General features: G+C 35.6%; 2 protein-coding genes and 1 long non-coding RNA gene across 5 annotated transcripts; 2 read left to right on the plus strand and 1 right to left on the minus strand.

Moving 5' to 3' along the window:
- Positions 1–714: 714 nt before the first annotated feature.
- On the plus strand, positions 715–5,683 carry LOC112170430 (fluoride export protein 1). Of its 3 annotated transcripts, none has more exons than XM_024307721.2 (7): positions 715–1,011; positions 2,679–3,071; positions 3,253–3,333; positions 3,715–3,813; positions 3,961–4,153; positions 4,347–4,762; positions 5,153–5,683. In XM_024307721.2, exons 1-7 carry the CDS (start codon positions 802–804, stop codon positions 5,369–5,371), a joined length of 1,611 nt encoding a protein of 536 aa, XP_024163489.1. In that variant the 5' UTR covers positions 715–801; the 3' UTR covers positions 5,372–5,683. The 3 variants fall into 3 exon arrangements, with proteins under 3 accessions (XP_024163489.1, XP_024163488.1, XP_024163491.1); XM_024307720.2 differs by having other exon boundaries at positions 722–1,011; positions 2,679–3,086; XM_024307723.2 differs by lacking the exon at positions 715–1,011 and adding an exon at positions 1,796–1,947 and having other exon boundaries at positions 2,679–3,086.
- A 256-nt stretch (positions 5,684–5,939) lies between these two features.
- On the minus strand, positions 5,940–10,603 carry LOC112170431 (flavonol synthase/flavanone 3-hydroxylase). The gene is made up of 3 exons (XM_024307725.2): positions 9,950–10,603; positions 6,688–7,015; positions 5,940–6,401 (listed from the first exon to the last, which is right to left on the minus strand). Exons 1-3 carry the CDS (start codon positions 10,411–10,413, stop codon positions 6,186–6,188), a joined length of 1,008 nt encoding a protein of 335 aa, XP_024163493.1. The 5' UTR covers positions 10,414–10,603; the 3' UTR covers positions 5,940–6,185.
- On the plus strand, positions 7,022–9,666 carry LOC121050083. Its single transcript, XR_005801712.1, has 2 exons — positions 7,022–8,938; positions 9,105–9,666. It is a non-coding gene; the product is annotated as an uncharacterized LOC121050083 (long non-coding RNA).
- Positions 10,604–16,337: the final 5,734 nt, after the last annotated feature.

Consider the following 16,337-nt stretch of genomic DNA (forward strand, 5'->3'; position numbering starts at 1 on the left):
GATGCAGTGGGTGATGCGTTGGCTTGTTTGCGCAGCAGGGATGCTTCGGTGGCAGCAGGCTGGAACGCAGAGCTGCAGGGAGGGGGCAGCAGGGGCTGCTGTGCAAGGTTGCAAGCACACGGGTGCTCGGGCTGCAGCGAAGGCTCGGCTAGCTCGGGCTAGGGGCTGCTTTGTGAATGAGTTTTGGTTTTCTGTTTTGTGGTTAGAGTCGTGCTGATAACGTGTTTAAGTATAATGTATTTGAGAGAGATTGATGAGAGAGATGTGTTCTTATTATTGAGAATAGGAGCCCTATATATAGGGATTACAAAGTGCTAGTTCTAATGTTACAAGGAATACCAATCCGTGTAGGATTGGGAAATCTAGAACCTTCTCTCCTATTGCTACTCCTAGTTTGATAAGGCACACTAAATCGATATTCCTTCAACACGGCGCAGATTCTTGAACCAAAACCAATCATTTATTAGGTTCTTAAACACATTACATGTTTCTGCGTGATGGAGTAAATTGATGCATAGTAAAAAGGATAAAAATGATAAATATTTATAGTATCATCAACCCTTTTTCCATCGTGCGCGCTACACAATGTCTTTTGTTTTCCTCGTTGAAGATTGTCACTTTGCAGTTGTTTGAAAATTTACAGTAAAGTTGGATTAAAAGATATGAAACTTTTTTAGTCAATTAAATTGGTCAATTCAATAAAACGATCGAATACCAAAGTTCCAGATACGCCTATAAATCGATCCGTGATTGAAAAGTTTGGCCCCCAAAAACCATAAAATAAATAAAACCACGTACAAAATGATTCAGCCATTGCCAGCCAGAAATTTGAAATCCCGGAAACCCAATTTGCCCAAATCTCTCTTTCATAGAAATCCTGGTCTTGCCTTCTCTGTGTTCCACTTTTCATTCCCAAAGTCATCGTCTTTTCTTTTTTTTTTTTCATTTATCTTTGAAATGCATCCATTGCCGCCATCCTCAGATAGAAGCTTGCAAACCCTTTTGAATCAGGTACTCAAAAAACCTTCCCTTTTTCTCTTTCTTGTTACTGTAAATTTGTATGTTAATGCTTACAAGTTTTGTGATTTTGGGTTTTCTTCACGGTTCTATTTTTGTTTTGTTAACTGTTCCGCTCATATCTAGTTTAATTTAATTTGGTTCTGATGCTTAAAGTTGTGCTCGAGGAATCTGGAAATGTGTGAAAAATGTGGGAACTGAAAAGTTTCACGTTTGGTGGTCTGCGCATAAAGAAGTTGTTTTTATTTTTGTTTGGTTAACTGTTCAGCTCATATCTAGTTTAATTTTATATGGTTCTGATGCTAAAAGTTGTATTCGAGGAATCTGGAACCGTATGAAAAATCTGGGAACTGAAAAGTTTCACCTTTGGTGGTTTGTGCATAAAGAAATAGTTCAGAATCAATGAACTAGAGTTCTTTGACCTTTTTCCTTTTCTGCTTTTAAAGTTTTGGGTGCTTTAGAGGAGAGCACACGTCTTTAAAAAAAATTATTGGACTGCACTTTTGACTTCTAAATAGTATGAATCTGTTCCTGAATAAGGTACTGCTTCAGCTTGATTTATATTGGGTCCCCAATACATTCTAGTTTATTTCCTGAAGAAGTGTGAAGCGCAGAAATTTAACCTCATGAAATTCCCTTTGGTTCAAAACACAGTAAACTGTATAAAGTTTTACAGATAGAATCAAGTGATCGAATTAGAGTTGATTTCACCTTTTGATTTAGAAAATTAGGATGGTTTTGTCATCTTCAGTGTATGGGCCCAGTCAGGCGATTGAAGAACATGTTTTGATTTGTTTGGTTCTGGGATCAACTTTTGATTCCATTAGTTGGTGATAAGTGCTTATATAGGACCTTTCTCTTTGGTTGTATTATGATATGAGAAAGAGAACTGGACTATAGCAATTTACAGGCTTCAAGTCTTATATGAAGGTATTGTTAAAAAGCTAATCAAATGATTGTTTGATGTATGGTAATCAAAGTTCTTTACTGGTAGCTGTACTGCTCGAGTGCTTCTGTGCTTATAGTTGTTTTCGGTTCTAGCTTCCACATTACCAGGCTTCATGCTTGTAGCCTTATACAGAAAACTAATATAAAGTTCTAAACTATAGTTTCCTTAACCGTATAACTGCCCACTACATGAATATGGCCTCTTCTACTTGTATGGATTAGTATTTCAGACAACTCAGTCCAATTGCACATTTATGTGATGGCAGTACCTGGTTAATAAGCTTTTGTGTTTAGACTTCTCCAATTCTTTAAATTGAATAGCTCTATTATACTAATAAACAAAGTATGGATTTGTTTAAAGCTATAGGTTGTATTATTGTTGAATTCTGTGGACATCTTGAATCAGTTTGGCTCTTTCTTCTCATCATGAGCTTGCTTCGAAATGCTATCAAGGGAATTCAAATGTATTTTTCTTTTTTTACATTTGACTTCTTGTAAGTTCAATATGTTCTGATTATCTTTAAAAGTAGAGTAGTCGGCAAACTTGGTGTCTGCAGTACAAATTATGACTTGTCAACATTAGCAGCAGCAGGAATTGCATCATATTTCACTACCACGTTTCTTTCTCCTTTCACTTTTGTTATTCTAAATCAACATTCTCATTTTTTATCTTTGGCGATTACATTCTGATTTTACTATTGTTACTCTTGTAGTCACCACAAGAGAAACAAAGCCCTGTGATTATGGAGGGAGCAGGGTACCAAGGTACTGACCCTGAACCCGGAAGTAGTGTACCCAGCAGTGCCAATTCTTCTTCAAAAATGTGTTCTTCAAGTGTATCAGGTGCTCAGCCTTCTGGAATAGATGATGACCCTGATGAGTGTGTGTCTGAGGTGGGAGATATTGGGGATCGAGCTCTGCACAGCAACAGGAACAGTTTCAGTGAGAGCCTTAACAACTTGTCTGGAGAGGATGTTTTATTGCCATCCTATGGGTTTTGGTGTCGTGATCGTACTGCATCCCGTGCTATCCCCACTGTGCCTTTGCCAGAGGAAATCATATCTCTTTCCATTGATGTGGCATCACGCAATGAAGATAAAAAGCAAGTGAGCTTTCGGTTGGTATGTTCTCATTGCATACAACATACAAACCTTTTTATGTCCTTGAACATGGAAAAGATGGTTGGTGTGCATGTCTATTGATCGATACAGCAAGAAAGTCAAACATGCTGAGTTTGTTTTGTCAGATCATCCTAATAACTTCAAATTATTGTTTCTTCATATGCAGGAAAATACAAATAAGTTGCTGCCAAAGTGGATGGAGTATGGTTCATGTATGACACATTTAGCCGTTTTTGGTATTCTTGGGGTAACACACTCAACTCTTGTTTCTTGTTCATTTCCAAATTGCTTTTTGTTTGAATTTTAATATTCATGAGTTCATAGCTGCTGTGGCATTTATATAAAGAAAAAAATTGGATCTTCAAATACTTGTGCAATTTGCACTGACCATATTTATGCATCTTGTATACTTAACCTAGATCTTCAAATACTTGTGCAACTAAACTTATCCTGCATCACAAGTTTTGTTCTTGCTAAAAGTAGCTTTTGGTAGAAAGTCTCTCTACCAACATTTTGGATATCTGTTTCTCTTGACAAAAATTTATATGCCATCATAGTTTTTTGTTATTTATTTTATATGAAGAAACCTATTTGCCAAACAGATTATTTGAAATGCTTCATATTGCAGGTCTTGACGAGGTATCTACTGCAAAAATTGTTTGGCCCAGGAGGTGCTGGTGTGACAAGTGACCAAACAATTCTTTACCTTGATCTTCCTTCTAATATGGTCTCTCTCTCTCTCTCTCTCTCTCTCTCTCTCTCTCTCTCTACTTTATTGTTCTTTCTCATTTTTGACATTGTATATCCGAGGGTATTGATATGGATAATGCTGGGTGATGTTCCAACATGTTCTTTTCCTAATGGAATTTTGTAGGTTGGTTCTTTCTTGATGGGATGGTGGGGTGTTGTTTTCAAAGCAGATATATCCTATGTGTCAGATTTTTTGGCCATTGGATTGTCAACCGGTTATCTGGGAAGCCTTACTACTTTCAGTGGTTGGAACCAGAAAATGCTTGAACTCAGTGTTCAAGGCCATTGGCCTTTTGCTGCGCTTGGCAATTTAATAGGTCAGACATCACTTTTTAATTTTTAATTTTTAGAAAATGCTATATCATACATGTAGATGACAGTTCCTTGTGCATATTTCAATTTCGTTTGTATCAGGCTTTGAGCCTATTTGAAACTTGTCCATGGAAAAAAACCCATCTAGTTCAATGCACTTGGCTAATATGAGCTTCTCTTGAATGTAATTGATGTCAGGTTTATTTCTTGCGGCATACTCTATTATTTTTGGGATAGAGACATCTAAGGGTTTCAGGCAGCTTCTTAAAAGGTGTTCAGGGTCTGACATTGCCATCTCTAGAAAGACCTGGAGGGTTGACAGCTACAAGCGCCACTTGGCAGTTTGGGCAGTGTTGCTGGTGATGCTAGGTTGTCTATGGAGTGTGAGTGGAATCTTGGTGAAGGAGGACTTTAGAAATGACAGCAGTGAGACACATCTATGGTTGGCCTGCATCATTGGACCTGTAGGTGTGTGGATCAGGTGGTTCTTAGCTCGACTCAATGGACGTGGATTAGGAAAGACAGGGTTGTTAAAATGGCTTCCATTTGGTACTCTAATTGCAAATGTTTCTGCAGCTTGTATCATGGCAGCCCTTGCTACTGTGGAGAAAGAGGTAAGGTCTTTTAATCTGATTTCTGTTCAGACCTGCACCCAGAGTATACCTCTTTACTTTTTTTCCCGCCATTCTGTCATACTTGAAAAGCTTACAGTTTCACATATATTTGTCACGTTATAAACTGCTCGCGCGCAGCTCGCAAAGTCATTTGCAATGGTCGTTCTTCTTAGTTTGTGTTATCTTTTGGTTTGTTTTCTTATTTTGTTTATTTTAATTTTAGTGTCTGTAGGAATATTCTTGAAGTTTACTCTGTTCCAAGATCCACTAAGAGGACACATCTTTCTGTTATCTAGACCGTGTGGAAATCATTATTGCTCATGATCTCCCTTTTTCAAATGTTTCCTCCTAATTGCTATAGAGCCCATTGACTCTGTTTCTGTTCTGTAGGTGAATACCAAGACTTGCAATATCATTGTAACCGGAGTACAATTTGGTTTTTTGGGTTGCCTGAGTACTGTTTCTACCTTCATTTCTGAATTCAATGCAATGAGAGAAAGTAAACACCCCTGGAGAGCATATGCATACTTCATGGTTACGATATGCGCCTCGTTTTGTTTGGGGACCTTAATATATTCTCTCCCAGTTTGGGCAAAGGGATACAAATAGAACATGTTGCTAGGCCAGCCTCATCTTGTCTCGAATCTATCCAAGCACAGAACATCCTTGTGCTTCTTCAGTTTGCCATGGAACTTGAAGAAGATTTTTTCACCCGATCACCAACAGCCAATGCTGGTTTAACAGCGGCCAAGTTTTGAGTTCTGACTGATACAGCAGGTGTGTTATTCGTAGTTGGAAGAAATTACAATCGTACATTAATCAGAAATCTTCTGCATAAGTTTACTTTTCACTTCATTGCTTCAGAGTTTACTGTAAATTTTCAATCCAAGGTAATAGTGAGTTGATGATATAATAGTGATAGCAGTGAATTGCAAAGACAAACTTATAATTGCAACCTCTGAACTCTGAAGCAAACAAACTCCTACACTGGGTCGAACTCTTCACAGGGACTCAGGGAGTTCGAATCACTATTTGTACCAATGGCAACAGCACATCCTCAGTCTGACAAGCGATGTGTGCACAAATTGCAGTAATCTTATATGAACTCAAAGAAATGATGAACATTAATTCCTTATCAAATATGCTAATCATCAAGGCAATAAGTACTCACAATCTCTCAACCTAACAAGTATCGGACATTCAATATGAGCATAATTTTGTTCATCACAGTAGATTCGATATGAAAATCTTATTAAACATGACATTCATGGTCACAAACTGTCAGTTTCACTAAATAAACAAGCCATAACAAAATCACTTCCAATTTACCACTAATTAAAAGAACTTCACACAAAAAAAATCGATAGTCATATATTGAGCCTTGTGAGCTCTGAGACACCCCCTGCAGTAATCAATCAGTTAATTACTGGGGCATCTTGTTGAGCTTGTTGTAGACATACTCGCTGTACTTCTTGGTCTTGTACTTTGGTGGATTCTCCTTATCATTGACGAGCTTGGGGTGAGGCCCTATTATATGGTCTGGTGGAGGTTCCAGAAACACTGGCCAAGAGATTCTCGTCTTGTCTTTGCTCACTGTGGTTCTGTGCAGCACAGCCTTGTACATTCCATTGCTCATTACCTACCACATCAAAAGTATCAGTTAATTGCCCAATCAATCTTCCTTTCAGAAATCAGACCCGTGCTGTGAAGCTGAATCTATGATTATGTCATTTATGTGTGTCTAATTTAATTATTTTAGATTTTTAAAAAAATTACAGTTATTTTTTTAGTTATTTTCTTTTTATTTAACTTTTTGTCTCAATCTTTTTTAAAGGGGTCATCGCTTCATGTTTTCCGTCTCACAAAAACTCGCAAAAACAAGGTCTAATTATGAGAGAGAGAGAGGTGTATATATATATATATACCTCCATTTGATCACCAATGTGGATGACTAGGGCATTAGGGATATATTTGACATCGTACCACTGGCCATCTCGGCAAGCTTGGAGGCCCTGAACGTCGTTTGGGACGAGAATGGTTAGGGCGGACATGTCCGTATGGGCAACCACACCAAGAGCAAGATCAGGGCGGGGACAAGGCGGGTAGTAATTGATTTTGAGAAGGTACACCAAGTCATCACCACCAACTGCCTTCTTCAGTTCTTGTGCTTCAAGCCCCAACCCCAAAGATAACAGTTTAAATAGCTTCTCCACCACCTTATGTAGATTCTTTGCATACTCTTCATTAGCTTCCCTGCATTCGTATTGCACACCAATTAATTAATTTTCAGAGTAAAATTCAATTATGTTTTTACCATCTACCTTATCATCATCTTCTTCTTCTTCTTTTTACCGACGTTTTACTATTTGCCTCTAATACTACAATTTCAACCCACCAGCTATATGTTTACCTCACTTTTTGTTATTATTAGTTTTAATACTGAACAGCCAACCTATGTAACAACTATATAACTGACAATCAGATCCTCTGCTCACACCTACTTTCTTCAAAAAAAAAAAAAAAAATTAATTCAATGCAGTTTTAACGAAAGACTAGCTTCTTCAATCTTCACACATGCGGATGTGTGTAGATTGGCTTTTGAATATTGAAAAAAAAAATTGTGTACAATCATTAGAGTATTTAGATAAGATTTTTTGGACTATTCTTTTTTCTCATCAACAACAAATTAGGATAAAAAATTAATTTAAAAAAAAAAAACTGTGACATATTGAAAGCAGTTGTAGGTTCATATAAAGTTCCTTCCTCTTTTTGTTCTTTTTTCGTTTTCTGTTTTTTTTATTTTTCCATTTCATATTTCCGTTTTATCCATCATATAATAAATTTTCTATTATTAAAGTTTTAATTAACTAAGGGCAATTGCAGCTTCTTTTTTAACATTTAATCATAAGCATTATTTACTTAATTAATACTGATAATAGTTAAGACACCTAACTGAAATGACAAGAAATAGAAATTTTTTTAGTATTAAACATAAATTTTCACTCTAGCTTTAGACCTTCGAGCAATTTCAAAATTGATGCTCGTTAAAAAGAAAGAAAGTAATCATGACCCAAACAAATCATAGATAAAAACCTCCATTATTAACTGTTTGGATGGAAAAATGTTGAAATGAGGTCCACACATTTCTTTCCTCTTTCGAAAGACTTTCGAATACCAAAAATAGATGCCTCCACGGCTACCCCTGGACCACTCATAAATTGAATGGGTGACAAGAGTCACAAGACCAGTAACCAATCAGGTCTCACGCTCATACCAACCCTAAAACTCAGAAAGGTATACGAATTCATGCATAAGGGTTTTGAATTTTTTTTTTTTTTGGGCAACAATAAGGGTTTTGAATTTTGATGAATGAGAATCTAGGTACACCCATAGTTTTGATATTAATATTAATACTAAGACAGAAGCAAACAAGGCCCCAGTCGCAGAGACCAGAAGTACGTTGCGGCAACCGACTACGCAGTGGTAAAAATAAAAAATTACTTCATCGATATTTTTGTTAGAAAAACCTTCCCCGATAGGCAAGCAGCCACGTCCACCTTCTGGCGTGCTTAAACACTTAAATTAGATAGGCATGCAATTAACCATGTAGTCGATCTACCTACCATTTGGTTTCCTACTTACATACAAGGACCAGTCTTTTCATGAAAAACTCTGGAAGTGATATAGCAAGAAAGCCAGTTTTAAACCCGAGCAAAGCTAGAACGGTCTCATGATGCATCAAGATCATTAAACTCGATCTCTCTCAGGTTTCTTACTCTCTGCAATACACAACATGTTCATGGTTGCATGGACATTTCTAGTTCGGCTAGGGTTATTTCGACTACTATATCTACATTCAGATGTTCTCGACAAACCCATGTGATCTCCCCGCAAATCCTTTTCTCTGTTTAAATGAATTAGTTTGAATTGAGAGGTTATGTGCTAAAATTGTAGAAACAACTTTCTTTTACTATTTGTATCCAAAAAAAAAAAAAAATCTTTCTTGTACTGTCAATTATAATTAGGGTCCTTTATAATTATGAATCTCGCTTAAGATTTGAGAGGTAACTTGGCCCAGAGAAGAGTCCGATGAGACAAAAGGCAACCACCTACTTGCCTTACATGTCCTAGACTATTTAAGAAATGGCAACCCCCTTCGGACCTTAGTTGGGTAAGGTCTGGCCTGAAAAAGAGGGATTCAAATTTGCTCACTACCAAAAGATTTGAGAGGTAACTTGGCCCGGAGAAGAGTCCGATGAGACAAAAGGCAACCACCTACTTGCCTTACATGTCCTAGACTATTTAAGAAATGGCAACCCCCTTCGGACCTTAGTTGGGTAAGGTCCGGCCTGAAAAAGAGTCAGATGAGACAAAACCTCTGGCTTTACATGTCCTACGGACCAAGGCATTTAAGAAAAGGACCTCAACTTGGTACAAACCCTAGAATAATTAGTTTATAGACACTGGTAAATGAAGTGTTCTAATTAATGGAAGTCAAAATGACTAAATTTCATTACAATTCTCAGTAAAATTCTTCAAAGGCTTTCAAAATCTCACAACTGACGTTGATCCAACTAGAATGTAAAAAATGAACAAAATGACCAAACTGCATACATAAAAAAATACCAGTATTAAAATTGTATGATGCGAAACAATGGTTCAAAATTGTAATCTCGATGAAATTATGTATAGCAAAATGCAATTGTCTATTATTTCAAAAAAAAAAAAATGCAATTGTCTATTATTTCAAAAAAAAAAAAATGCAATTGTCTATTAAATAAGTTACTTGGAGTTTTATTGCACAAGCAGAGCTGCAGAGGTAACTGGAAAATGCAAAGGTGAAAATAACACAATTTCTCAAAAAAAAAAAAGTGAAAATAACATAGAAAAAATTTAATTAACTAGAGGAATTGGTACCATCACCAACCTAACAAAAAACTTAAAGATCATAATTACCAACTAAATTGGTGGCCAGATTCTTCATAAATGTAGTTTTACTTTCTATAGTCTATTATAAACGTTTTTCGACCGATTTCAATAAATGTAATTCAATTTCTATTGAAAACGTAAATACGATCCAGATATGACCAAATTAATTAGAGATTACTTAAAAAAAAAAAAAAACAGAAGTAAAAAAAGTGTCTTTTTCAGAAAAAAATTAAGAGAACAAAACGAAGTATTTCAAACCTGTAAGAAGCTGGATTCTTAGGCCAAAAGCAGTAGTTAATGGCAGAAGGTGGCCAAATCTTATGGAACAGATGATCCACCCACCCTTTCTTCCCTTCTAGTTCCTTCTGTAAAAATGTTCCGTATCCCTCCACGGACTTAGAGTTCGGATCTTTTGCGTAAACCTCTTTCTCCTCCTGCGGAAGCTCAAAGAAATCTTTTCCGACGGCCTGCAACTTGGCAATGGCCTCGTTGGAAATGTCGTGGTTCACGATTTGGTACATGCCCCAGTCGGTGCTGGCCTCGAAGATTTGTTTGAGGAGTTTCTCCTCATCAGGGTCGCTGAAATCAATGGTAGGGCACTCGAGGACTGTGCCGGGGACGGTGGTGATTCCAGGCTGCTCATTCTCTGACCTGATGAACTCCACTGGGATTGTGTCCTCAGAAGTTGCTGAAGCAATGTCTTGAACTCTCTCTACCCCCATTTTTCTGAGAAAAGGACAAACAAAGAAAAAGCAATGTCTTGCACTCTCTCAGACCGAAAAAAAAGGAGAAGGAAGAAAAGGAAAACCTCAAACGAAAGAAAAAGCAGGTGATGTTAAATCACTGAAATGTGAATTGCGTATGTTGGTTTTAGCTTTTGGTTTGCTTGTCTCACATTCTTGGCATGAAGCCACGAAGCTATGAGTGGTATTTATATATGTGGCAATGGCATTGAATTGGGTAAGTAAGATTTTTGGCGAAGGTGCATGCAGGGGACGTGGCTCATTCCTTCTCGCTAAATAGTCCTAACTGCCCCCTCTTTTCATGGCCAAAATAAAAAGAAAAATAAGCTCTGATATTTCTCGAATATCTATTCATATCCCCTTTCCCCAACTCGTAAGAAATTCTGTTACTTGAACGTTCGTGAATTACCCGTCAACTCTAAACCCTACATTTCCGTATGCTATTTTGTTGTTGGGTAACTTGGTTTTGACTGATAATTAAGGGCAGGGGAACTTCCCCTCGACTATAGTACACAAGTTTTATAGTATGTTATAATATTTTTCAGAAATCTGTTTTTGTTGACATTGCAGTTTTTGCTATTAATTAAATCAAATCGTTATTTTTAATAAGGGTGTGACTATTATCACTCTACAAAATATTTTGTTCACTCTGCATAATAATTTTATATAACTATGTTAATTGAATTTTACAGTTGATAAAATTAAAATTAGAAGAAGAAAAAAATTAATTGAAATCACATCTACCCGTAGCTCCACGCCTCCACCATACAAAGAGATGACTTTGCTGGAAAAATTTTCATCAATTAGGTTTTGGTGCCACGGTCAATGGGTTTAATTTGTTTTTTTTTTTTTTTTTTTATAACTTTTCTCTATTTCAGATTATAATTAAAGGATAAATTAGAAATTTTTAGAGATAAAAAAATTGTGTAGGGTGAACAAAATATTTAGTAGGGTGGAAATAGTATCAACCTTTTAATAATAATACCATTATATAGTTGTGGCGTAATTTTATATTGGGTGGTTCTGATTAGACCTCTACATCTAGTATTTGGACCTCCTCTTCAATATTTTTCCCTTAATTTTTTGGTTTTGTCCCTGTTAGAAATAAAATTAAGGGTAAATTTCTTCTATGGTACCTGAGGTATTGCCAATTGGACAATTTGGTACCTGAAGTGAGGCTCCGTTTGACATTTTGATACTTCTATTAATTTTTCTGTTAAATGTAAGGATGAAATTGATATTTAGAATATATTTATAAAAATAAAATAAAAAATATGAGTTTTGTGGGTTGAAGACCATCAACTCTGGGTCTTCATTATTTTCTGGGTCCTTTGGGAGCAAATGAACATGATTAATGCATTTGGGTATTTTTAAGATGACATAATTAAATTTTATGTTTAAAAAATTTAGTCGCCCTGATTTGAACACCCACAAGACTGAGACTACTTTCAGTGTATTAGACGTAGCTCGTTAGAGTAGGTGTTCAAAACTTCAAATCAAGACGACTAGATTATTTAAACCTTTTTTTTTTTTTATCTTAAACATAAAATTGAGATTTCTTAAACATAAAATTCAATTATTTCATCTTCAACATAACCCAAAAGTGTTAATTCATACCGGTAAATTGATGAAGAACGACCATCAATCCACAAAACTCATGTCTTTTATTTTGTTTTTATACATATATTCTAAATATCAATTTTATCCTTGCATTTAGCAAAAAAAATTAACAGAAGTACCGAAATGTCAAACGAAGGGTAAGTTCAGGTATCAAATTGTCCCACTTTGAAGATTAGATACCATACATCAGGTACCATAGAAGGAATATACCCTTAGAATTATGTTGAGAGTTATGGTTAAAATAATAGTGAGAGTTAGCGGCTTCATAGGTTATGGGAGTTAGGAAAGTTTAAGGTTATTATAACAGTCTAATACTTATGTCCATTGTAATTGTCATACTTATGACATTGTCTAGTGTAAGCCTATATAAGTAGGCAAGTCTAGTTGAGTAAGGTGTGTAGATGAGTATCTTGTAGAAGTATTATCAGAATAAATTTATTATAAGGTATTTTGAGAGTATCCTCCATATCTCTCTCTAGGAGCTCTATACATGTCTTTGGGTTGTACATTTCTCATATTGTGTGTCATTCATGCATCACATCTCCCTACCCAAAATTAATTTTTAATATTTACGCTTCCACTGCTATCCAACAAAGTGGTATCAAAGCCCTAGGTTGATCTTTTGGGTACGGTCAAAAATTGTACATGCAAGAGTATTATGGCGTCAAGTGTGCTATTTAGGTGCTAATCATGAGTGATGATCGGGAAAGATGTGATGGTGTCTCGGTGAGATGTTGGAGTAAAATATTTGCTGCAAAACTATTGAAATAATTGAGAATTAAACTTTTGAATGAAGATCAACCTTGAAACTCGAAGGTTGCAAAGAGGTAAAAGACTTGGAATGACGGGTCATACCAAGACTCGCTCATGTTGTTGCAAGGTGGTGGAGAAAAAAATTGCGGTGCATCAACTGTTGCTGTTGGACAAAAAGTGAAAGAAAAATATGTGTGTGTGTGTGTGTGAGAGAGAGAGAGAGAGAGAGAGAGGAGGAGGAGGAGGAATGGAAGAAAAAGAGAGGAGAGAGAGATGACCAAAGGAAGGAAGAAAAATAGAAGAGAATATTGCATAGAAGAAAAGGAAAGGAGTGAAAAATATGAAGAAAGAATAAAATGAGGGAGAAAAAAAGTAGATTGAGAAGAAGAAATAAAGGATAATTAATGCGGTCCTCCATGAAAGGGTAAAAGTCCATGAGAGAAGGAATGAAGGGTTAGATTCCCAGAAAGAAGGTGAAATGATTAACGTCCCTGGAAGAAAATGAAGGATTAACGTCCCTGTAAAAAGAATGAAAGGTATAAGTCCCTGATCGAATGAAGCATAGCACAAAGATGCCAAGAGAAAAATGCTCCCTAGAAATGGCAGAAGTACCAAGATGAAGATGGCACAATGGTGAAAAGAAGTTGACAAGACTCCCTCAAGATTCAACCTAAAATTGAGAGACATGAAGCTCACAAAATGGGTTAGAATTTTGAGAGGCATGAAGGCCTTAAAATATTGGTGAGGCATGAAAATAATCTCACACGGAAATGAAAGAAGAAAGTTTACTAAGTAGTGAGGGAGGAAATTTCCTTAAGAGTGACTAAAAAAGTTTAAAAGCTCTCAAGACCTTAAGACTGACTAAAAAAGTGTCACTAAAGCCAAGCAAATCAAGGTGTTGGTATTGTGTGAAAGATTTTGACAATTTTCTTTTTGTGTGAAGACAAGTACGAGAATGATAATGAAGTAAGTTGAAGAAAAGGGATTGAGTGATTGACGGTGACCGGCCATGAAGATGTGAAGGCATGAAATTTTTGAAAAACTTGAAGTTAGAGTAATTCTAAATTAAGGGAGGATGTTAGAAATAAAATTAATTTAGAATTATGTTGAGAGTTATGGTGAAAATAATGGTGAGAATAATAGTGAGAGTTAGTAGCTTCATATATAAGTTAAGAGAGTTAGGAAGGTTTAAGGTTATTGTCATACTTATGGCATTGTCTAGTGTAGGCATATATAAATAGGCTAGTCTAGTTGAGTACGGTGTGTAGAGGAGTAGTTTGTAGAAGTATAATCAAAATAACTTTATTACTAGGTATTTTGAGAGTCTCCTTCATATCTCCAGCAGCTCTGTACATGCCTTTGGGTTGTACATCTCCCAAATTGTGTTTCATTCATGCATCATATCTTCCTACCTAAAATTAGTTTTCAATTTTTACGCTTCCGCTGATATCCAACAATCCCTTTATATTTTATTTTATTTTTTCGACCTCAACGCTAATCCTCCGGCTACCTCTTGGGATTGGGTATATTGCTTTTAGCTACATCCTTATAACCTCTTATTTAATCATTTTGAAGGAAGGACATATAGTTTGGTTTTCCAAGAATCCAAGTTTAGATTTATACTTTGGCTATGAAATTCAACGGAGGATGATTTTTTAGAAACTCAATTGCAGTGGAAGAAGGGAATTCCTTGTATTTGAATGGTAACAGAAAAGGAAAAGACTTTGGCTAGATCATAGACTTAATATGAAGCTTCATTTTTATGGTTATGCGGCTGTGCCTCAAACTTTGAAGAATGATGCAAAGACCGAGGAAGAGTTATCACTCACATATATAATAAACTAGTAATCAATAATTAAATTCTTAACAACCATGTCTTGATTATGAATATATAACAATAGACATATCAATGATTTGATAGCTATATATACATATAGGGCCCTTCTAGTCAGAGATCCTTTTTTTTTTTACCAATTTAAGGGATAGTTTATTAGACTAACTTTTCGGTCACATATTGAGATCTCGACCGTTCAATTTTTAAGTCTCTATGATTAAATCAATTCTGCAAATTTTTAGCCAAATTGATGATCATTTGGGTATTTATAATAGTGATTTACTAATTATGAACATGAACGCTTCATGTTGGACAGATTTGATTTGTCCATTGATTTAATCTAGTTTGATACCTTAACGATCACCAATTTGGCTGAAAATTTACTAAAGTGATCTACTCATGTAGATCTACAAACTAAACGATGGATATGTTGATACGTGATCAAAAAGTTTATCTAATAATCGATCCCTCAAATTGGCCAAAAAAAAGAATCCCTTACTGAAAGGGATTTCATATATATTTATATATGTGTGTGTGTGTATTTATATCTTCCATGATCTCTTTTGTAATTAAGTTATTGAGCATGACATATACACGTGAATACAAAGTTTGAACTATGACTATGACTTGACTAGTCTACAAGAACTTACAAGTCAAGCCTTATAGTTTGTTGAGAGAGGTTGTTCAACTAGAATTTAAGTTCTTTATGGTGGCCTATCATCTAAAATATGCCGAAGCTATCGAAAATAAGGGACAACGATTTAGGATTTGATGTGAGGAAGAGTAAAATCATCTTTTCGGCTTCCTCTTTCCAAGTTGTCCCTCTGGGATGTAGCGATTTCCGTTTCTGATTTACCAGAGGTACAAGGCGATCCCATATCAATTTCTCCACCTGACATATGCCTTTCTCCCTGGACGTCTACATAGGAGATAGCTTAGGCGAATGAGTACATTTCCGATTCTTGCACAATTCACTCTCGATAGCTTTAGCTCTAGGCGAGGAATTCGAAGAAAGGGACTAACGCGATGCCAATAAACACTTATTCTTTTTAAGGTCATGATCGAGAAAATTCTACATATATATTTTATTCTAGACACAATGAATTACTAATAATTAAATATAATATATGGGTTTGGGGAACAAATGATATAGCTCTTCATAATTGATCGACATTACATTTGAAACCTAACTTCGAATCCGACATTGCTACTGTTTAAACATAAAGTAAGCAATTAGATAATAATTTTGGTGGATGATTAAGAGGGCTAGAGTAAAACTAACCTTTAACATTTTTTTTTTAATTTTCTTTTTTGTTTCTAGTGAAAAAATAATAGTTTTAAATACACACCTCAAATCTAGTTAATACACATCTAAATATTTATCTTTGTTTCTGGAAAAATTGAATCCCTATATTACCCTTGTAGCAACTAAAAAAGAAAACCAAATCGAGAGATATGAGTTGAAGAATGACAAAAACACAAATCAGGCACTGAAGTACCAAAGGGATTTCAGAAATTTTAAACAATATCATATACCCACGCTGTTCAATAGCAATTGCAGTCTATTTGCTTTTATTCTATTCTCTAATAAATATATACTCAATTTCACAAGGGTTTTGTCTTCTGTCTAATCCATTGCACTTTATTTTCATGTTCAATACAAACTAATAAAATTCTATGCTATATATATATATAT

The sequence above is a fragment of the Rosa chinensis genome, chromosome 6, assembly GCF_002994745.2.
Source record: "Rosa chinensis cultivar Old Blush chromosome 6, RchiOBHm-V2, whole genome shotgun sequence".
NCBI lineage: Eukaryota > Viridiplantae > Streptophyta > Magnoliopsida > Rosales > Rosaceae > Rosa > Rosa chinensis.